This window comes from Symphalangus syndactylus, chromosome 15, assembly GCF_028878055.3.
Source record: "Symphalangus syndactylus isolate Jambi chromosome 15, NHGRI_mSymSyn1-v2.1_pri, whole genome shotgun sequence".
NCBI classification, from domain to species: domain Eukaryota; kingdom Metazoa; phylum Chordata; class Mammalia; order Primates; family Hylobatidae; genus Symphalangus; species Symphalangus syndactylus.
Genome location: NC_072437.2, coordinates 89,494,394 through 89,517,127, shown reverse-complemented (window position 1 = coordinate 89,517,127; position 22,734 = coordinate 89,494,394). Strand labels below are relative to the sequence as shown.

At 40.3% G+C, this 22,734-nt stretch overlaps 2 protein-coding genes across 25 annotated transcripts in view; one reads left to right on the top strand and one right to left on the bottom strand.

The window, feature by feature from the left end:
* DHRS12 (dehydrogenase/reductase 12) overlaps window positions 1-7,089 on the top strand; it is a 58,511-nt gene extending 51,422 nt beyond the window's left edge. Inside the window, exon 11 of the mRNA XM_055244847.2 lies at window positions 2,705-7,089. Coding sequence (XP_055100822.1) covers window positions 2,705-2,767 — 63 coding nt within the window. The 3' untranslated portion in view covers window positions 2,768-7,089. The remainder of the gene's footprint in view (window positions 1-2,704) is intronic.
* WDFY2 (WD repeat and FYVE domain containing 2) overlaps window positions 1-22,734 on the bottom strand; it is a 314,795-nt gene that overhangs the window by 7,453 nt on the left and 284,608 nt on the right. For 22 of the 24 annotated variants that reach the window (XR_008651395.2, XR_010116070.1, XR_010116071.1 and 19 more), the window contains 5 exons: window positions 20,132-20,258; window positions 7,915-8,020; window positions 3,882-3,983; window positions 2,875-3,005; window positions 1,021-1,129 (listed from right to left, as the gene is read on the bottom strand). Coding sequence is in view for 9 of the 24 variants with exons in the window: in XM_063619259.1 (XP_063475329.1) it covers window positions 1,021-1,129; window positions 2,875-3,005; window positions 3,882-3,983; window positions 7,915-8,020; window positions 20,132-20,258 (575 nt within the window). In the remaining 15 variants the exon portion in view is untranslated. Of the gene's footprint in view, window positions 1-1,020; window positions 1,130-1,684; window positions 3,006-3,881; window positions 3,984-7,914; window positions 8,021-20,131; window positions 20,259-22,734 lie in introns of those variants that run through there. The other 2 variants (XR_010116081.1, XM_063619257.1) reach the window with 2 other exon arrangements.

Here is a 22,734-nt window from a genome sequence, read left to right as displayed (position 1 = left end):
CCATTAACTGGACACCAAGCACGTGCTGTGTCCTTTCCATTTAAACTTCCAAACCATTTTACAAGATACCTCGTTTTCAAAAATAAAGGACCTGAGGCTGCCAGAGTTTATCCTATTTTAATTAATTAATTAATTATTTTGAGACAGGGTCTTGCTCTGTCACCCAGGCTAGAGTGCAGTGGCACAATCACGGCTCATTGCAGCCTCGACTTACTGGGTTCAAGTAATTCTTGCACCTCAGCCTCCCAAGTAGCTGGACTAGAGGCAGGAACCACCACGTCTGGCTAATTTTTAATTTTTTTGTTAAGACGGGGTCACGCTATGGTGGCCAGGCTGGTCTTGAACTCCTGGGGTCAAGTGATCCTCAGTCTCACCTCCCAAAGTGCTGGAATTATAGGCGTAAGTCATCACACCCAACCCCAGAGTTTATTTTAAACTTCCTGTCAAAGTCACGGAGATCTGGTAGCTTCCAAAGTGGGTTATTTTAGCCATCTCATCCTGCTGTGACCTCCAAGAATGGGTCAGGGAGGTAGAGCTCAGTGCGCTATAAATTCTCATATGTATTACTGTTTTGACTGCTACACATGTGACCTATTACAGTCTTTTTAGTCTGTCCCAAGTAGACTATCTATTCCTTGCAGGCTGGAGCTCTGTCTTATTTCTTTGTGTAGAGCCAGTGCCTGGGATGAGGCTGTGCATGTATCGGGTTTGTAATAGGTTCTCAAAAACACTCACCTTCAACGGTAACTTTATTTATTTTTTTTTTTTAAGAGATGAGGTCTTGCTTTGTTGCCCAGGCTAGAATGCAGTGATGTGATCAAAGCTCACTGTAGCCTTCAACTCCTGGACTCAAGCAATCCTCCCTCTTAACTCTCCTGAGTAGCTGGGACTACAAACACATGCCACTATGGCTGGCTACCCAAGGATAACCTTTAGAGCAGTGCCTCCCACGTTCTTGGTGCTCCTGTATATCTATATGAGGCCAAAGATGGAAAGCTTCTTAATAAGATGGCGTCTTACCTTAATAACCTTGTCAGTTCCAGAAGTCAGTAACCATCCTCTGGTTGCATCAAAATGCACATGCACAATGTTATGTTTACTGTCATGGAAGGTGGCTGTGGGTGCACGTCTAGAAGGAGCAAAGAAAGCTTCTGAGAGGAAAAGGTGGGGACATATGAATGAGAGAGATCTAGGATGACATTAGGCTCTAAATTTTGGCCTCATGGCTAAAACTGCTTCACTGATAGGAATGCTCCTCAGATCTGCCTTTATTCCCTAGTGACCAGTTATGATTAAAAAAAATATACAAGAAATCTTATAGTCTTTAAAATGGGAAAGAGATGAAAATTTCTAAAAGTCCTTCTGGAGAATGTTGCTCCAATGGTGTCTGTGATAATCTCCACCTGAGCTTTTAAAACCACACGGCTTTTGCTAAGTTTGCGCTCCGAAGGACTTGCCAGTAAAATAGTCTATTTAATTAAAAAAGAAAAAAGGACCAAGATAGTACTAAGTGTCCCATGATATTACTAAGTGTCATTCTAATAGGAGAACTATCCCCCTCCATTCATTTTTCCTTTTTCACTGGTATGACTGCAGACTTGGTTTTTCTATAGTATTCTAAAGCTGTAACAAGCAAAACAAAATAAAAAACAAACATCATTAGTTTTGGATTTTTAACATATACCTTTTTTTTTTTTTTTAAGAAGGCTTGTCAGCTGCCTAGGTGCTCTAGAGGCAATGCAAGTGCTTCCACAAAGAGGCAGAAGAAACAGAGGTGGGAACAGGTACAGGGTGTGGTCTAGGAGACAGTGCTCTTATCATGCTTCAAGGGGCCCACTCCACTGCAGTGGGCTCTCTCAGGACAATTTTTTTCTTCTTCTTCTTCTTCGTTTCTATAGCTAAATCTGCAGGATAGATCTTCAGTATCTTAAAATGGTTACTTTAAATTTTTAGAAGACTTAGGCTTAACTATAAGTCCCTTAAACTCTTAAAGTCTATGTCTTTAGCTATAAAATGAAGAATTAAAGTAGGCTATCTCTAAGGTCTCTTGCACTAATTCAATGAGAAAACCCTCATTAATTTCATCACGTATGATGAGTAGAAAATAATCAATGAACATAAATGCATACTTATGCAAGGGCATCTTATTTTATATTTGATATGGATAAATAAGACTACTTATGATTTACTGTAATACAAGGTGCTGGGAGGATTGGGAAGACAAGCTACCCTGCAGATCCTCCTGTAAGTCACTAAAATTAGGGAAATGCTGCAGAGCACTGTGTTTACATCTGGGGGCAGCTTTCAATGAGCCAACACTAAAGAGATAACACAGATTTGCCCCCACACCTCCACAGCACACCCAAGGGGTAGTAACCTATATCCTGGGTTACTGGGCAGGGCTGACAAGCAGCCAGCTGAGTAACTGGGCAACTGGGAATATTTGCCTCTTGGGTAAAGCGACTTAGCTCTTCCCGGAAAATGAAATCTTCTGGACCCATGGACTCACTCAACTCCTGTAAAGATACCAGCTTGGGACAGAAAGTGAATCCTGAGCCCTTATACTCCTGGGTAATTCTCAAGTAAATGAGCAGACAGAAGGGTTTGCTCTGAGAGCACCTATTTTAAAGGCACATAACCTAGAAATTAGAAAGAACACAGAGATGAATTCTTTGAGTGTATTTTCTCTTCTCCCATCTCACAGGATACCACAAATCTTTTGGTGGCAAAGGAGAGCTTTTACTACTTGCCGTGGACTATATTCTAAACCAGCAGAAACTAAAGCAACCCGAGTGATGGCTGCGGCGCTGAGCGCAGGGCTCAGATTAGATTCTTGCCTTAACCTGAAGCGGTCTGCAGGCTGCGGGAACTTACTCTTCATCTGTGATGGCCTCGTGGCAGCTGTCACAGACCCTCACTTCAAACTCGAAGCCCATCAGGGGGATGGAGGAGCGCTTGGAGCTGCACTTGCCGCAGACGGCCTTCCCACACTTGCGGCAGTGGTGCTGGAGGAGGGAGATAAAATAGATGCTCATCATGGCTCCCTCAGCTCCTGAGGCCGCCGCACCTCACCCCTCCTGGCAAAGAGAGGTGTAATCAACTGCATCCAGGTGAGGATGCTGAACAAGAGAGCCCCAGAACTAAAGGGAACACACTGGATGTGTTCTTTTTTGGGGCTCTGTTTATTCAACAAGGACTGTTGGGTAACACACCTGACAGGGACACCACCCCACTCTCCTGCTTTCCCTACTCTTGGTCCTTTCCAATGATCATACTAGGAACTACAGAGGAACCACCCAGGGGCCAGGTGATCTTAAAGCGGGGTGTCTGAGAAACTGCCATCTCAGGAGATTATGGTGCTGGATGAAGGAGAACATGCAAGAAACCTGATTCAATCTGCTGACTTTGGCCATGGTAAGCCTAGGTAACCTAACATTTGATTTCCTTGGGGAAAACCAAACAGAACCATGGAATCAGATTGAAAATGCTGTATTATAAGTAGATCTAAATAACTAAAATTAATCAGAAGGAGGGAAAGTAAAATAAAGAGAGAAACACCACTTATATAATTTCATGGTCTGGTTTCCATACAAACTAAGCATGACACCTCTAATTGTAAGGTGCACTGCAATAGAGGCCACTAGAATTCTAAAATCACATCCCTAACTGCTTACTGGGAACCAACCACTACAGAAACTGAATCCAGTAGGAATGAGCTATGGTAGACAAACAGAGTAAATTACTGTGTAATCACGAGGTGACTCCAGGATCATAATTTACCCTCACCACAACTCCCACCCAGGGGTGTTATTTCTTCTAAGATCACATGGTTGAGCTATTTCCACAAAATTACATTTTGATGAAGCATCCATATCACTCACCTGTCTTAGACCAATTTTCTTACTGTCCCACATTTGCTTGAAGTTCCAGAAGAAAGGCTGATCACACTTTTGGCAGGAATCACTGTCCAACCATTCAGGGGTCTTGTCAAATAAAGCACAGGACAGGTCACTGTGGCCAGCAGTCAGGACAATGGAAACCACTGACCCCGATGAAACTTATGGAGCAATCAGGATGTGTTTATAAGAAACACAGGTGTGATTTCTCAGTCAATCATTCAAAAAATATTTACTGACTGTCTATTCTGTGGCAGGCCCAGGGGATGGGATGTAGTGGTGAATAAGAATCTCCACCATCATGAAAATATGATTAATAATTATTTAGATAAGCATAAGTGTGTGAAGGCCCAAGAGGGAGAAGCACAGAGTGCTTTGGCAGAGGGATCACAGGAGCCACCCAGGCTGAGATTCTCAGACAAATAAGACAACTGAGACCTGGGGATGGCTGGAGCACAGATGGGGAAAACGAGAGATGAGGCTGGAGGGGGCAGTATTAATGTTTGTTTGTGAAACAATTTCTCAAATACCAGCTTATTACCATTAAAATTATGTAGTAAAAACAAATATTTAAAGACATGGAACATGTTCAATATATAATAAACTAACACAAAACCCCCAGGTTATTAAATAGTATCATAGCACAGAGTTAAGAGAGACTAGGAGAAGATACTTATAAAGTTTGTAACAAACAACTCCTGCAAATTACTATATAAAAAGAACCCCTGGAAAATCAATATGGAAATAACAAGAAGCAGTTGAGAAACTGGCAGAAGATACAAAAGATATGAGCATGCAGTTCACAGTCAGGGAAGTCTGAATGGCTAACATATACGAAGAGAGGCTCAAATTTACTGTTAAGCAGAGAATGCAAATAAAAATGAGATACTGTTTTACCTCTGTCTCCAAAAGGGCAAAACCAGAAAGGGAGGGAAATCACTATTGGTGGGGATGTGGGATGTCAGAAAACTCCCTGTTCTCCATTAGAAGTATAAATGAGTACAGCTGTTTGGTTATTTAGCAAAATCAAGAATATACCTTCAATTGATCCCACTCTTGGGTTTATGGCCCTGAGAGTCTCACACAGGGCAGGTCTGTGAGGGGACACATATAAGAAGGTCATCTGGGCACTGTGTGTGGTACCAGGGAGTTTGTGCCAGTCTACACGCCCTTTGCTTGGGAAACAGAGAAGTAAAACGTGAATGGTACACACGATGGGGTCCTATGCAGAAGCACCACAAGAAACAGCAGGATGGGAGAGCTCAAAAGGGTTCAATGGCAAAAGCTGGAAATAGAACCAGACTAACAGTACATCAACTACATAAACTTTTTTTTTTTTTTTTGAGACAGCCTTGCTGTGTTGCCCAGTCTGGAGTGCAGTGGTGCAATCTTGGCTCACTGCAACCTCCGCCTCCTAGGTTCATGCAATTCTCCTGCCTCAGCCTCCTGAGAAGCTGAGATTACAGGTGTCTGCCACCATGCCTGGCTAATTTTTTTTTTTGTATTGTTAGTACAGACAGGGTTTCGCCATGTTGGCCAGGCTGGTCTTGAACTACTGACCTCAAGTGATCCATGTGCCTCGGCCTCCCAACAGCTGGGATTACAGGCGTAAGCCACTGTGCCCGGCTGAGTTATGTAAACTTTAAAACACACACAGAGACACACACACACACAAACACACACACACACCTTTTATAAGGAAGCATGTGTGTTCAGGACACACATCAAACACATCATAGTGGGTATCTGTGAGGAGGCATTTGAGAGTTAAGGACCAATAAAGGGGAAAAAATAAATCAGCATATTTGTGCTTCTATTTTTGGTTAAAAAAAAAAAGTCTTACACACGTGTTATGTGTAGAGAAAAATGTTAGGAAGGATGTATGCCAACATGTTCAGAGTGATATTCTGGGTGGTGGTAGTATGAGTAATTGACATCTTTTCTATTTACTAATGAGCATTTTGTAACTTTTCTACCAAGAATGTTATATACTATACTTTTAAAAAATGCTAAAAGTTAACAAAACAAAAATGGATTTCATTAACTGTATAAAACACCTGCTGAACCTATGCGATGTCACTCGATCTACATCCAGCCACTCAAGGTCTTCCATTGTCTGCCCTTATCTTTCAGGTAGCTGCCATCCTCTCATCTCTGACTGCTTCTCTAAACCGCTCATGAGCGTTAATGCACCACATCAACCTATCGTGTTCACCTTGTCCTTACTCTTGCTGTTTCTTGGCCTGCAAAGCCCATGTGCTCCTGCTCAGAGCACATCCAGACTCTGTTGATCCTTCAGCACAATGTTCCTCCCTCAATCCTTCACTGGGAACATTAGCCAATGATGACTCCATCACTTCTAAAATACCCAGCGCTGATGCTCTAGCATATATCAACTATAATTTCATCATTTACACCATTTAATAGAATTCTGAAGTTTCCTCCTACAAGCCTTTTCTTCCAGAAAGTCTGTCAGTACTTCAGGTTAGAGATGACTTCAATATATGTCACAGACCTCCCAAGGTGAGCATCACACAGCACTTATAACCACGAAGCAGCTCCACAGAGGCTAAGATTAAAACAAAAATCTCAGGAAATTTATGTTTATAAAAATGATACTTGTAAAAAAAATGAATGGAACCATCTCCATTGCTTATTTAGAGTGTTGACTCACTGAATAAGATTTTAAATTAGTCAACAGTATTGGGTGCCTCTATATCTGTGTATCAATAGGCTCATAAACAAGGTTGCTCAAAGAACTGCCCATCAACCACTTGGTTTCATCTCTGGACACCACACTGTTATCCTCCTTTGGCCTCTGTCCATAAAGGGTCCAGGCTACGTGCACCAAAGGAAAAGAATTGGGTCCTTCTCCCCTCCCCTGGTTTGGTTAGAAGGGCCCAGAAAGAAGTCAGGACAGACCAGGTGTGACTGTCCCTAACCCAAAGCAGGCTACCATGCAGAACCCAACTCAGGACATAATCACCAGCCATGCGGGAACATGGTTAGCATAACCGGCACTCATCGCAACGATCCCAGCCTTTGTATTAATGGTGCCAAGTATAGTTTTCAAAAGCAATGTTCTACAATTCCCCACCTTCTGACAGTAATGATCATTTTGATTAGTTACTAACAGAAGTCCTATGGACTTAAGATCTGAGCAAATAAAGCTTTAATCTTCTTAAGCATATAATTACTTGCGTTTGAAAAGGCATGACATTGTGGGTAATAGCGACTACTCTCTTGAAATGAGACTGGGGTGAGGGCATGGAAAGAAGGTGGGAGACCGCTTTTGTCTTTTTAAAGTGTTGCTTTTCTATGTAATTTTTGTATCCTGCAAGAAATTAATTATCAGAATGTGCATTGTCAAAGGGAAAGTCTACCCAGAATAATTGTAACGTAATCGGAAAATGGTTAACTTCAAAGTACTTGTCAAAGGAGATATGCAGGAAACATGTTCGTTGTTAAGATGCTCAAAGATCAAAATGAAAGCTCATAAAAAAGAATGTTCTGATAACATGTAAATACGTGCTAAAAAACTAAGGATATATTGATATCTGGGGAACTATTTAGAACATGTCTTATAAAGTACAAAATAATTATTTCTAGTATTTCTATTAATACCAAACTAAGAATTCTTGCTTCATCTTAGGCACTATTTTCTTCCATGACATAAATCACGTGAGTCCTCTGTTTTTGTAGGGCATTTTATACCAAAGGACTAATCACCAGGAAATAGATGGTTTCTTTTCCTCACCTGTACTTTTGCTGTGAATGGTGTAACAGATTTAAACAGCTTAGTCTCAGTCAAAATTCTTATGAACTCTCCATCACAGTAATGTTACATGCCAACTTGTGAGGGAAAAAAAAAAACAACCCAAACAACTCCTTTTATGCTATAATTCTTTGACGTTACATGCCTTATTTCATGGTTTAATCATAAAAGAAATAAGAAATAAGCAGGAAGGGAGGCAGGGCTAGAACCACAGGGCCCACCCCACCCTGCTGTGCCACCTACCTCCTGCCTCTCCACGTCCATGTTCCAGACGACAATCCCACCATCACCGCCACAAGAGATCAGCTGTCGCGTGTGCTGTGCATAGGAAAGGGCCTGGACTTTGTCACTGGGAAAGAAACCAAGGGTTAGTGACAGTTTAGGAGAACAAATGCAAGGCCTCGCAGCAGAAACCTCGGCAAAGTCAGCCAATGTGCTCACTCACTCTGAGCTCCAAGTGTAGATCTTAGAAACCTGATGGAATTTTCAGCAGGCTAAAGGTCAGAAGAGTATCCAGGATTTAAAATAAGTCTGAATGCTCTTTGCATGTTCAGGCCCCAGGAAGAGGTAATCTGTCAGTTATGACATTTTCCTTTAAGGAAAAAAGCTGATTGTTGAATGGGCTGTAACTTCTTATTGGTTCCCTCCTTCCTTAAGGAATCAAAACCTGTAGCGTATGTTCATTTTACATTTGTTCAAGAGTCATGATTTTCCCCGTTAAAAAATTATCCTTGAAGAGTTTTGGAGGTCATCCGTTGAGATGCCCACTGGATTTACCTGACACAGCCAGGTAAACTGTGTTGTCTGAGGTGTGCACCTCACAAGTGGCTTGGGACCAGGCATGCCTTTACTTGGCTCCCAGAGTGAATCCATAGCAGTAACAGACTTGAATTCCACAGGCTCTCCATTTCTCTAGTTTTTACTCTCTCCTGATTCTGTTTTATTTTTCTTTCTAGTTTGTGCATGGCTGACAAGTTATTCCCTCTTGGCGGCAAAAATGATGGAGAATTTATTTAGTTTTATGGTCTGAGTGATTGCTAGCAATGGATTACAGAGGTCTATTCTCTATTGGGTGAGAGAATAGGGTACATAGTTTCTTTGTCTTTTTTTTTTGTATGTTTGTCTATTTTGAGCTCAAACCAATGAAGAATTTTGTTTCTACTGGGAAGGAGAACAGCTCTTTGATATCTGGACTGGTGATTTTTTTGTGTTTCTATTTATTCTTGATCTGTGGCTGAAGTTGAAAAACTAAAGCTATTAAGCTCCGTGTGTCTATGTGTTTATAATCCAGAAAAGCCTTCACCTCTTGCTGTGTGTGGAATGCTTTCCTATTTCCAGAGGGTGTCAATAAATTGGATTACAATACCTTTTAAATTAAAAGAACTTCTGATTGATAAACAAGTGCTTTTATAAATTGAATCCTCCTAAAATCACAGGACATCAAACCTCTAATATTTTGAACCTGCTAGACTTAAACATAAAAATTCTTTTAATAGAAACTGCTAGCCAATTCAGTAATATTTTAAGAATCCAAGTTCATAAAATTAAGTTTCATTTGGCAAATGAGACTAGTAACATAGCTTTTAAAATGTTAAATCTTTCTCTGATTTATTAGTGTTGAACAGAATACAAGTGTGCATTTTGTTTTTATTTCTCCTAAATTTATTCAGGATAGCTGGTCAAATGAACTCATACATAATGTTTAAGATTATTAGAAACATAAATTTGTGTTCAGCTGAATTGAATAACTATCCTGACAAACTTTTTATATGAATAGCAATTATGTTTTGTAGCATATCAACTTAAAGATAATTTCCAAGATCTTTAGGTAACAAAATGGACTAATGTTAACCTGAGCTAATCAATAATCATTGGATACCCAGATAATTGCTAAGTAAGTTAGAATACTGTGACTTTGATTATAAAGTATAATATTAAGTTTATATATGTTTGCTTCTTATTTTTCTATGCTATAGTGAGGCTATACCTTTGAGTTGTCTCAATACATGAGTTCATTTTTTGCCACTTTAAGGGAATGTAAAAGTGCCTTATGTCACTATGGAAATTTCAGTAATGTGTGTTCATGAGTTTTGCTAGTCTGCTAAAACGATTATATGGGATGATTTTCAATTGTCCATATCCTCCCTCCTCCTAATTTTCTCTATGAAATATAAATTAGTTTCTTTGGTTAATTATTATAATTTAAATGGGTGGTTGAGATTATGCCAGGAGCATTAATGAAAAAGAAATACAATGGTTTTTGTTTTTCAAATAAAAACAGGGTAGCTTTGTATCAAAGCAGTGGTTCTTGAACTTTTTGGTCTCACAATCCCTTTATACTCTTAAAACTTATTTGACGACACCAAAGAGCTTTGGTTTAGTACGTGATAATGATCGATATTTACTGTATTTGGAATTAAAACTGAGAAATTTTTAAAATATTAATTCATTTGAAAATAGCAATGACGAATCCATTTCATTTTAACATAAGTCACATATTCTGTAAAAAAAGATATTTTCCAAAACAAAAAATTTTGATGAGAAAAATGACATTATTTAATATTTTTGCAAGTCTTTCTAATGTCTAGCTTAATAGGAGAGCTGGATAATCATCTTTCTGCATTTATCATAATCATAATATCACTTATCATGTAGCTTCTGGAAAACTCCATTGTATACTTTTGAGAAAATGAAGATGAAAAGGGCAATACTAAAGTGTCTATTTGTTCTGGAATATGAAAGAGAAAAATGAAGGACAAAACTTGGAAAGTCAGTTTTACTTGCTTTGGCTTATAATACTTTAGTCTGAAAAAAAGCTATAAGATGCATTACAATTTTGGCTAAGTTCCCTCAGTTTTGATGGCCTGCTTCCTTAGTTTACTGATTAATGCCTACAATGTGAAAGGATGTTCTTTACCTTCTGTGGAATCTGCCTAGCTAGCAGACATTCTATGTCTCACCAGAATTATTTTCAGCACTTTATGTTGACTTGATTAATGCTCTTAAGAAAAAAAAAAAAAGAGAGAGAACAAGGAGTACTCACATGTGAAAAGAATTTTAAATTATTTAAAATTGTGTTATCATCTATGTTTATTTTTAAATGTTTTACTGCTTTGATTATATAACCAGGTATTGCTTCTTAAACACCTGTGCTCCTATCTTACCCTACTTAAAATTCCCTTGACAACTCTTGTTAGAAATAAAGCTCGAAGTCACAAATGAACACTCCAATACTTGATTTCTCAGCAAGGCAAAGTTTACTTCTGCAGAAAGGTGCTGCTCATTAGTCTGGTCACCACAAGAGCACACCAAACAAAGGAAAGCAGCGGCTTTATCACCAACGCATTGGCTCCTACTGCTGTGTCCAGTCCCCACTGGCTAGAGTTGGACTGCACAATCTAAGCTGAACATGGTTGGCTAACTTGAGAAGTGCAGGGATGTGGTTACACTGGTGGGAAAACAGTTTTGGCAGTGGGGGGGAGGGGGCGTTGTGATGGGAGGGGTGATTTACAGAGTGAGTAGCAGATGTGGAACGTGGGCTCTATAGATAAAGACTGAGAGGAAGGTTGTTTCCCAGGGCAAGGGAACACAGAGAGTAAGGGAGTCTGGCCTTGAAAGCAGGGAACAAAGGACAAGGGAACCCTTTGAAGAAGAAGGTCTTACTGTATACAACTCTGGTTTTGCCTTTGTAAACTGAACCTCTGTTTTGAAAAAATAAATTTTTTAGGATGTGTTTTATGCCTAAGATTTCCCAGAGAGGTCCTAGAAAATCATAAAGACTTGTTCCCTCATCTTACAAAAACAGAAATGTGGTGAGGCGCAGTGGCTCATGCCTGTAATTCCAGCACTTTGGGAGGCTGAGGCAGAAGGACTGCTTGAGCCAAGAAGTTTGAGACCAGCCTGGGCAGCATGGTGAGACCCTGCCTCTACAAAAATTAAAAACTCAGTCAGACGTGGTGGTACATGCCTGTAGTCCCAGCTACTAGGGAGGCTGAGATCAGAGGATCACTTGAGCCTGAAAGGTTGAGGCTGCAGTCAGCTGTGATCATACCACTGCACTCTAGCCTGGGTGACAGAGCAAGACCTTGTCTGAAAAAGGAAAAAATTTTTTAAAAACAAATGCTATAAATAATTGCACTTGTTTGATGTGTTACTAGGTTAAGAGTAAATGGGAATAATTGTCAGATCAAAAGAGATCCTCAGCCTGCTCTAGGTTAAGTCAGTAGGTAAAAAATTTTATTAGTATTTCAGAAATTACATGTTTTATTGGAAGACTGTGGAGATTTCCTGATGTCATTATTGTCTATGTGTTTTTACCCTTGGAGAAATACTGATCACAATTCTTAGGAAAGAGTTATATAGCATATCCCAACGGGGAATTTTACTTTCCCTCATTCTGATATCATTGGTCACAATTACAAATTAACCCTTAAGTTACAAAATCTCTATAATCTGTAGATAATTTCTGTATTATTCTGATCCTTGCCTGAAGGCTCTGCTATAGAGTTTGTGACTTCAATAAAGGACAGCCTCAGAGTTTCATGGAAAAGAACTATTTGTACTAGGTATTTTAAAATATTGATATTTCAAAGAACAGACTCTTTGGCACAGGCCGCTGAGCTGACATTGCTTAGATAATTTTTAAGCTGTGCCAGTGGATTGAGTCAGGATTTCCTTGGATTTCTGGACCCTTTTTAGTCTGGATGCAGATGGCTTCTTGAATGTGAACTGCTAAACCAAGAACCATCAGAACAAGAATTAATTACAGTTCATTCATAGAACTGAATGAACAGAAGAGGGAAATTTTATCGTGGTTATTTGTCTGGAATACTGTTGATGTTGTTTTAATGTTCTATTTTCTGGATATATGAGGATGCCTTTTCTCTATTTTAAAGCTATCTCTAACCCACAATTTCGTAAACTCTGTTATTGTAAGTTAAATCAAAACATTTAAGAAATGATACCCAATTCTCACTGATTGCCCAGAATTTAAGAAAACTGTTACACAGATTCCTTAATTTTCATGGAAACATAGTTATTTGCATCGATTCAGTGAGACTCTATCTGCAAGATATAACTGGGCAAATCAACTGTATAACCTGGGTGTCATGTGTGAGAATGATGCTCACTGAATCAGATATGACTAGCCACTTTAAGAACTCATAGAGCCAACTTACAAAGCCTTCCCAGGAAAACTGGCCTGGTACCTGATTTACAGGGTCCTGGCCTTACAGCTGGTAAGGAAGGTACCAGACCAAGAACCTAGCAAATGGTGGAAACTTTGAGGAATTCAACTGTTGTTGCAAATACTGTAGGTGAAATACAGTAGAGTTTCTTGGGCTTGGTTTTCTAGCCTTGGTATGGCAAATTTTAGAGGCTTTGAAAAGTCCAGTTCAGCGGTGGCTCACGCCTGTAATCTCAGCACTTTGGGAGTTCAAGACCAGCCTGGCTAATGTGGAGAAACCCCGTCTGTACAAAAAATACAAAAATTAGCTGGGCTTGGTGGCGCATGCCTGTAATCCCAGCCACTTGGGAGGCTGAGGCAGGAGAATAGCTTGAACCTGGAGGTGGAGATTGCAGTGAGCCAAGATCACACTATTGCACTCCAGCCTGGGGGACAGAGTGATGAGACTCTGTCTCAAAGAAAAAAAAAAAAAAGAAAAGAAAAGAAAAAGAAAAGTCCAGTGCAAGATTCTTTATAAAAACTTCCAGGTAGAAGTAAATTTTGTGGGCTTAACACAAAATTGTTGAATACTGTGTGGCTCTGGATATGCAAAACAAATCCGAGTGGCCTATATGGTTAATTAACACTTTACTGTACCAATATAAATAATCAGGACTAACCTCATGAGACCAGCCTGGGTTTTTTTTTTTTTTTTTTTTTTTTTGTGATGAAGGATAATCATTGAGATTATTATGATCACAGGGGAGGAGGGGGGAAGCAGAGTCAGGTAAACTGAGAAAGATTTGAAATGGGCAAAAAGTGATCACTGGGTATCTTTTCAGCAGAACTTCAGGTGTTGTCTAGCACACTCTTCTGGGCTATCTGATTCTACAGGGGACTACACCTTTTAGTATTTTTACTAATCTATTTACAACTCTATAAAGAATACTGATATTATTGCAAACAAATCTTGTCCAGTGAAGACACACCTAATCCCACACCCCACCCTGCCCATGGGAGAAGCCAGCTGTGCATCTGCTAACAAATTCATTTTCACATTCTCCATTGCCTATGTATGTGTCTACTCTTTGGATTTTCCTTTGGACTGTAGTAACCACTTACTTCGCCAGTTAATTAATTGTTAATTAATGCCTAATATAAAATCTTTGACATGTATTTATTTTTTTTAAAGCCAATTGGGTTTTCCCTATCTCTCCTGGTTGTTATTTCACACTTTTTAAAGTATAGAGTGCCACCACTGTGACACTCAAGGGCAAGAAAAATCTATCTAGTTGCACAGACTCGTAACTCTATGATTTGAACTACATTTCATTTGTTGAGGCATCTTGATACACATCAATGATCTTGTAAAACCAAAATAAGCTACATAAGGAACTGCTTTTCCACTCATAGCTGGCAGCAACATTCAGCAACAAATACATAATTTATGGGACTCCAGTGCTGTTAATATTCTAACATAGAACAGTGAAACACACTGATGAATGCTGGATTCCAAGTTTGATAATAAAGCTGCTCTGGGATTTCTTGATTTAGGGATTCAAAATATAACCACCTTTCAGTTAAAAGCTAGGTGAGGGAACATCCTAGGTTTACAGGTTAAGGGTTACAAAGAATGAAAAGATACCTTCTAACATTCATGTTTCAGCTGACATCACTGTAGCATTTATACTAGAAAACATTTCAAACTGGTCATTATTTCATGGATGAGTGTTACCATGTACTGCACTGCAAATGCTCTTAACAAGTGCACAAAGCCCCCACTTTTCACAACCACCAGGATCTGCCATCTATAAATACTACAGTTAGTGGGATGGCCTCATTTCCTTTCTCACCAGTCTTAGCAGCAACATATGTCTGTCAGGTCCAAACATATAATTGGAGGGACTACTGCAAAATGAAAATACAGAGTCCCTTTAAAAAACTTGATTAAGAATTACAAGATGGTGGCAGCAGCTCATTAAACCAAGTGTGAGGCCCTTCTAAGAATGGGGCCTTGTGTGACTGCACACGTCACATGCCCATGAAGCCAGTCCTGTGTCTGATGATTAAGGGAGAGGGTAGAGAAGGCCTTATCCTTTTTAGAGAAACAGATCTTAGACACAAGCTAACATCTGTCCAACGGTCAACTTAAGCCTTTCTTCATCCCTCAAGAGTAAGAGGGACTCAAATGCATAGCATTGTTCATTACTTTGATGAAAAGTTTAGGTTATTTAGTGGGCATCTAATTAATTATGCTTCTACTACCAGAGATCTCACTCTCCTATATGCATAAGTCTTCCAAGCTCCAAGGACCAGAGAAGGCTATGAGCAATCCACGCAAGTGAGGTCTCCCAGACAATAATATCTAGGGTCATCCCAAGCCAAAGCACCCTAAAAGGGATCTGCTTCCTCGGGGATCCTTGGCCCACTGCCAGGCTAAACCTGAACTCAGGGACCCCCGTCTGGGGGCACTGGTTTGAGCACCAGCGATGTTGTGCTGCTTGGTGGCAGGATGGAGGTTCAGATTAGGCTCTCGCCCTCTGTCCACTTGTATTTCCTAAACCCACTGTATTTTAGTTCATGCCATTCTCTGTTCTGGGGAACCTCCTAATCCTGAGAACTATGAGAATCTCTTCATCTAACATCCAAACCAAGAGTGACCCCCGCACTGAGGCCTCCCACTTTCCAGTAAAACTGGCGAACGGTGCCACCTTTGCCTATTTTCATACTTCTAGCACATCTCCACAAAGGCAGGGCTATTTCCTAACTCACTTTTGTGTCCTGAGTACCTAACACAAACTCTGGTATGTAGCTGGAGCTCAGTAAACACGTGTTGACTGAGTTATGAATATATGTTAATATTTCCACAGGAAATTCTACAGATAGAAATAGTAGTCAGATCCCAAGGCAGGATTTTTGACTTGGAATTTTTTATTAACAAGAGTAATCTTAACAACCGTCATTTAACAGGCCTGTACTCCTGGGCTGATTATTTTATATGCATTACATCATTTATATTTTTTGACAACCTTGTGAGGGTTTTTCCTTCCAATTTTGTCCTTATTTTAGAGATGAGAAAACTGAAGATAAGAAAGGTGCAGTGCCTCGCCGGAGGCTGTAGGCCATTGGCAGAAGGGCCAGCTCAAATATAGTTTGACCTGACTCAGAGGCCTGCACACTAATGACCACATTTTCCAGCCCTTCTGTCTTTGAGAAGAGTCTACCTTCTATGAAAACTCTCATAGCTGATATTTTGATCTATTATATGTTTAGCTAAATAGTTAGAAATAAAAAAGACATCTCTTCCCCTCTATCTTAACAGTTCCCTAGCACCACAGTGGGAAATGCTCTTAAATCTCACAGATTTGAGCAGAAAGAAAGCTGTCATTTGTACTGATCCTTGTCCTCCTGTCCTCTAACCCAGAAGCTGAATGCAAGAATTCTACTCCTTTTATAACTTTCAATGCAATTTACTTGATACAAGGGGAAAAGCACAAATTCTCTCAATGTATATTTATTTACAAGTGGCCTATTTCTTTACCAAAAGGCTTTGAGGACTCTTATAACAAAATTCTCATGCGTGGTAAGAGTAGTAAGAGAGAAATCAAGAGCTTGGATTTTGGAAGGAGAAAGCAAATACACAGACTGGAAGTGCCAAGGGTCATGGCTGTGACCTAGCCTCACATAAGCTGCTGAATCCAGTCTTGGTGGAGGGTTCCAACATGAGGAATAGCAAAGATCTTTACTGGTGCTTTAAGTCAGATTATATTAAATTACCATCAAGTCTTAGAAGGATAGGAAAACACTATTAGAAAGAAAAATTATGTGCATGAAGTTGGTCATGAAATGACAGTATTATGTAAGAATTTAAAAGGGTTCTAAAAAGACCAAGTACCGTTATTAGCTATGACAAGGTAGGCATGGGACAATAAGTGTCCAGCTTTATGTTTCGGTAATAACCATCCAACTAGTAACTGATGCTTGCAAACATAACTGGTCCCAGAATCTGGAACCTTTTTTTTTTTTGCCCTTCCTCCCACAGAGCTAGCACAGCACACAATCACGATCTACTTGCTACAGGGAATAAATACACCAGAATGCTTCCAATGCAGATAATATTGTATAAAAGAATACTTTCTTAGCTTTTTTTCCTTTGGACTTGGAAACAGTTTCACTGTCATCAATCACTTTCTTTGGTGCTAAAGCTTTCTCTGCTTTATGGGATTTTTACACACCAAATCAAGCTAGTTATAAAAATGTCACATTTTCTGTTGCTGAAGGATGGTAAGAAGCTGTGGAACTCAGAACAGAAGACATATGCAACTGTCCCTCAACAGAATGGCTGGACATTTCCATACCAAGGAAAGGTAGTCTCCCTATCCTGGGGAGGCCAATCTGCTCTCCCCGGTTTCCAGGCTCACCAATTATGCCCCTAATTTGGAACTCAGGCCACCATCAGTCACTTTAACCAGGAACTGTAGGAAAGCAAAGGGCAGCCTTGAGGCCTAAGCATCAGCACACATCACCAGGCATGTCGGGGACCATGTGTTAGTCAATAAATGTTCACTTTAGTACCCCCAGTGCCTTACTGAGGGCTGGGTATACGAAAGGTGCTAAGCAGCTCCCTGCTGGACTCAATTAAGGTTCAGAGACCTAAGCCACCAGCTGGGGTCTTAATATTGAATATTAATATTGAATACCTCAATATTCTCTTCTAAAAATGATATCTGAGCTCTCTCTTTTATAGTGTTATTGCAAAATTAAATGGAGTCTGTGTGTTTTAAAAGCTCTTTTACAAAATATTAGGTGTACTCAAATATGAGAATCATTGAATGCCAGCAGCTGACCTTCAGGGTAAAGGAATGGCGGCTGCGAAAGTTCTTCCCTGCCTGCCTGAAAGTGGTCTCCCTTTCTGCCAGATGATCCCAAAACCTTCTTTCCATGCCATCTCCCTACTTCTGGCGGCTCCAGGGGCTTCTCTATCCCCACCCTGGCATTCAGACTCACTCTAACAGAGTGACACTGACTGATGCTGAGGAAGTTTAAATTAAATTTTGGAGGACCTGGCTCTGTGATACCACAGCAACCCCTCCCCAGGGTTAAAACCTGATGACAAGGAGTCCCTCATAGAGCTCACTTTATGTATTACTAAGCTTGAATTAAATAAAGCACCAGGCAAAGGCCTTCTGCCCTTCATCCTGTGTAAAGCCACTTCTGCCTGGTGGCTCCTGATCTCAGCAGCCTGCCTGCTTACCTGTGCAAGTTCTAAGGGCATGATTCTATCAGCATGGACTCCAAGCAGGGTCTATTCCATTTTCTAAAAGGACAAGTCTGTACTTAGAAACTGGAAGACCTATTTGTTAAAGTTTTATTTTTCTAGGACTGAGAGACTTATCTAAACTTTATAGCTTTCCCTTTCTTAACAAACTGTAGGCGTAAGTTTCCTAGAACCACATTTTCCATTCAGGTCAAGGGCCCTTTGCACACAGTGATGCTGGTGTTAAGCACTGCTGCAGTTCAGCATCTGGTGCATGAAATCATGCAAGAGTGCTTGCAGTCTTTATTAACCACTGTGTACAAATAAAACTAGTTAGGAGTGAAACTGAATGAGTCCAGTAAATATTAGTCATCTTCATTCAAAACCTGCATTTCATTTCTCTGAGAGAGTCCAAGTTGGCAGGAATTACCTGGCAGATTAGATGATAATAGTGTTATTAAACACAACTGTGCTTTGGCTTTTTTTTTTTTGAGACGGAGTCTTGCTCTGTTGCCCAGGCTGGAGTGCAATGGTGTGATCTCGGCTCACCACAACCTCCACCTCCGAGGTTCAAGTGATTGTCCTGCCTCAGCCTCCCGAGTAGCTGGGATTACAGGCACGTGCCACTATGCCCAGCTACTTTTTGTATTCTTAGTAGAAACGGGGTTTCACCATGTTGGCCAGGCTGGTCTCAAACTCTTGACCTTGTGATCCACCCGCCTCGGCCTCCCAAAGTGCTGGGATTACAGGCGTGAGCCAATGCACCCAGCCCTGGCTTCCTTTTTTCTTCTTTTACATGGATGATGTGAACTCCTTCTACAGGACCTGGAAGTGTGTTCCCTTGTCATAAAGATGAACATAAGGGAATGATTCCTCTAATGAACTGATGACAAGGGCTGAGTGGCCCCACAAGCCAGGAGTGACCCCAGACAGCTGTTCTGTTCTCCAACTTGAGAAAGAAGGGCTTAGTAGCTACTTCTCTAACACTAAATTCTAAAACTAAAACAAGTATTTGCACATGGGCCCTCCAAAATTTAATTAGTTTATGTCCAACAATTCCAAACTAGATTTAACTATTTAGAGAATATTTTGAAACCAGAGTTTCCAAGCAGATTTACAGGAAAAGCTAATGTTGCTTAAAACCAGTTAGTTCATAGAAGCATTACAAACATTTGTTTATGGCTGTCAAGGGTTGCTCAATATCGTTTTGAAAACTTAACAAGTAAAAAACAATTCAGATGAGCACTAGAGTTGTAAAGCAGATCTAACATTCTTTTATGCAAAAAGATTAGGTTTTGCCCCCAGGGACAGCAAGGCATCTCAGTGTGTGGGCTGAGGGTCACCAGTGGGGAGTTGCCTGGGAAGCTTGTCAAAGCACAGATCCACACCGCTCCTGACGGCAACCAGAATCTTAGCAGACAGGGACCGGGCATCTTTTCACAAATTCCTCAGAGATTCTCTGTACCCAGCAAAGTTTGAGAACTGCTCCAAGGAAATGCAAGCCTTTCTCTGTACTTCCTCTCAGCCCCCTAAAATCTATCCTTTAAGGAAGAAAAGCCTGACATGAATCAAGGCAAGTACTCAATAAATATTTGGTCAAGTACAAAATGTACTGTGAAGGATCTTACCTCTCCTCTTTTCCGTATGCTGCCAAGGAGCTTGAAGCCACATTTGAACTCAATTATATAAATTTTATAAGCCTTCACAGCTTGTATTTTTAAGCTCTTTTTTTCCTCACTCTCAAATTTTTACCGTTATATTCTTCCCAGTTCTAATTTTTACCTTTTATTTATTCGCTGCCATTACTTTATTTTATGGTTTTTGTAAGCACTCTCAGATGCTCTGTAGAATAAAATGGGGTATAAGTATATAAACACAGTTTTACACAAGTTATAAATCAAAGTGGCCAGTATTTGTGTTCCCGCCATGTTCCTTCCCATGCTAAGATCCTGCCATAGAGACTGGGCTGCACTCCTTTGTTCTAGCTGTCAGCTGAGAATCTTTTCTCAGAGTCTTTATGAAAGCACCAGCAACCTTACTTGTGTCCTTGGAGCTCGATGGCTGTTCCTTTTCTCCCACCGATGTCCCACATGATGACAGAGTGATCTGAACTGCCTGAGAACAACACCCGCTGGACTGGGTCCCAACAGAGAGCGGTCACCCCACCTGAGAGGACAGACACAACCAGACATCAGTCACAAGGTAAGACTCTTACCCACCAAAGAAATGTGAATGCAGCAGAGACAGGACCTAGTGCAGTTCCTGGCATACAATAAATTCTTATTGAAAGAACAATCAAATAAGTCTCCAAAGAGAAAAAAGTTGGCTCCAAGGAAATTCCCACCCTTTAAGCATTTTTCACCAACATTTCATGTACCATAAAATCAATTACTGTAAAGACCAAAAGAAAATAAAAAGGACAATAAATTGACCTTCAAAAGGGAGACATAATTCTAAGAAGAATGGAAAATATTGCACTGTTTGGAAATATTAACCACATTTTCTTAAATGCTCCCTACCTCCCACCCTTGACAATAACAGATGAGAAGGAAATGGGTTTACAAATGCTCAATTAGATTTTTTATTCTTGAATATCAGATTTAATTAGGCCACAATATCAGAATTTAAAATTATGTTTGCTCTTTGGGAATTTTAATTTACAGATTCCGGGCAAACTTCTTATGTTCTTAAATGTCAGTTTCCTCAACCGTAAAATGCAGATGATGGTAACACCATGATCACTACGACTATTACTAAGAATGGTAACATCAACCCAGCCATTACCTACTTCATAGGGTTGTAGTGAGAATTAGATCAATTACACAGGACCATTCTACCACTCTAAACTTGTTGTGCAGTATAGATGTGGGTTATTAGGATTACTGTAGTGGTATGGCTATAAAATATTATAATAGATTTTCTATGGTAGTCCCTTTGTAAATCAAACCCTTATATACTGAGAACAATAATAATTTTTTCCACTTAAGATGTGCACAAAGCCTGCAAACACTTAAGAATGTCAGAAATACTCATTTTTTACATTATTAAAAATATCGTATTCTGAAAAGAACATAAAATAGCTTCACATTTGTTGGAATCTGACATTTTTCTTATTGAGATTATCAGTTTGTTCTAATGAAGTGCTATACTTAAGAGCTTTCAGGGAAGTTTCTCTCATACATTTGTTTCAGGAGAATACTTTCTTATTTGTCATGACTCTTCTTAGTAAGATTTTTTTAAGATCAAAAAGTGGGGGGAACCCCAAACTCTACTATTCTGGATTATGCTTCCTAGCATCTTCCTAAACCTGCACGCCATGCTGCTGGTATACACTCCTGCTCATGTAAGAATAAACATGGCTTCCCCGAGTGCATATGTGGTTAGCCACTGCATGCAGCCCAGCCCTCACCCCCGACCACCAACATTCCCCACAACAGCAATCAAACACAGTGATGGGTGCAGACAGGCCGCTCACGGTGTTGTCTGTTAAACTGTATTGTCTGCTGAATGAATGAAGGAGCAGATGAATGCAAACATAAAGATCATTTTCTCCACTTCACACAAGTTCTTGCTTAAAGGTCACCTCCTCAGAAACACCTTTCCTTGACTACACTCATCACTCACCTGCTTATTTTTTTTTTTTTAATTGATTGTCTCCTGCCCCAGTAGAATAGAAGCTCTAGGAGGGCTGGAACTGTGGCTTTTTCACCACAGGATCACCAAAATCTAGAATTCTGCCTGGCTTACCTACAGCAAACACTCAATAAGCCTGGACAAATGGGCAAATGATTGAATGAAGGAGTGAGAATATGAAAGAAATGCCCTTGGCTTTGTTCTTGGCAGATTAAACAGGCATATGACATCTATTAATGGGTTAATATTAGATTAAATGGGTTAATTAAATGAGTTAATATTAAATGGGTTAATATATATAAGCACACAAAACAGTACCTAGTGCATGGGAAGCATGTGCCTGGCTGACTACTATTGTTACTGTGATGCCTGCATCTATTCGACTGCTCACATCTTTAGGTCATGGAATACCCATCTCAAGGACAATCTCTGAGATGGTCTTGCTTGACTGACTAAGCCACTCCAACGGCGGGGGGGGCTAGATAAGAGAAAGGTGGCAAGTGTTTGATTTCCCCTATATAACACGTGAAATGGGTAGCTTAGGTTCTTTAAGGCGTCGTTATCAGATTTAATAGTGGTAGGCACCGGTAAAAAGAATGATTAGAAAGGCTTACTTGACTCAGTTAAAAAGACTTAATTGGAAGGTTGTTCATTCTGTCAGAATCAACATGGAAATATTGAAATAGGGCTTACCATGACCCAAGTGACAAGATACCTTTAGACTTCCCTGACCAATATATACCTACACATCTAAGAACACTGCACCATGGGGCCGGGCGCGGTAGCTCACGCCTGTAATCCCAGCACTTTGGGAGGCCATGGCGGGCGGAACACGAGGTCAGGAGTTTGAGACCAGCCTGGCCAATATGGTGAAACCCCGTCTCTACTAAAAATACAAAAATTAGCTGGGTGTGGTGGCACACGCCTGTAGTTCCAGCTACTTGGGAGGCTGAGGCAGAAGAATCGCTTGAACCCAAGAGGCAGGGGTTGCAGTGAGCAGAGATCATGC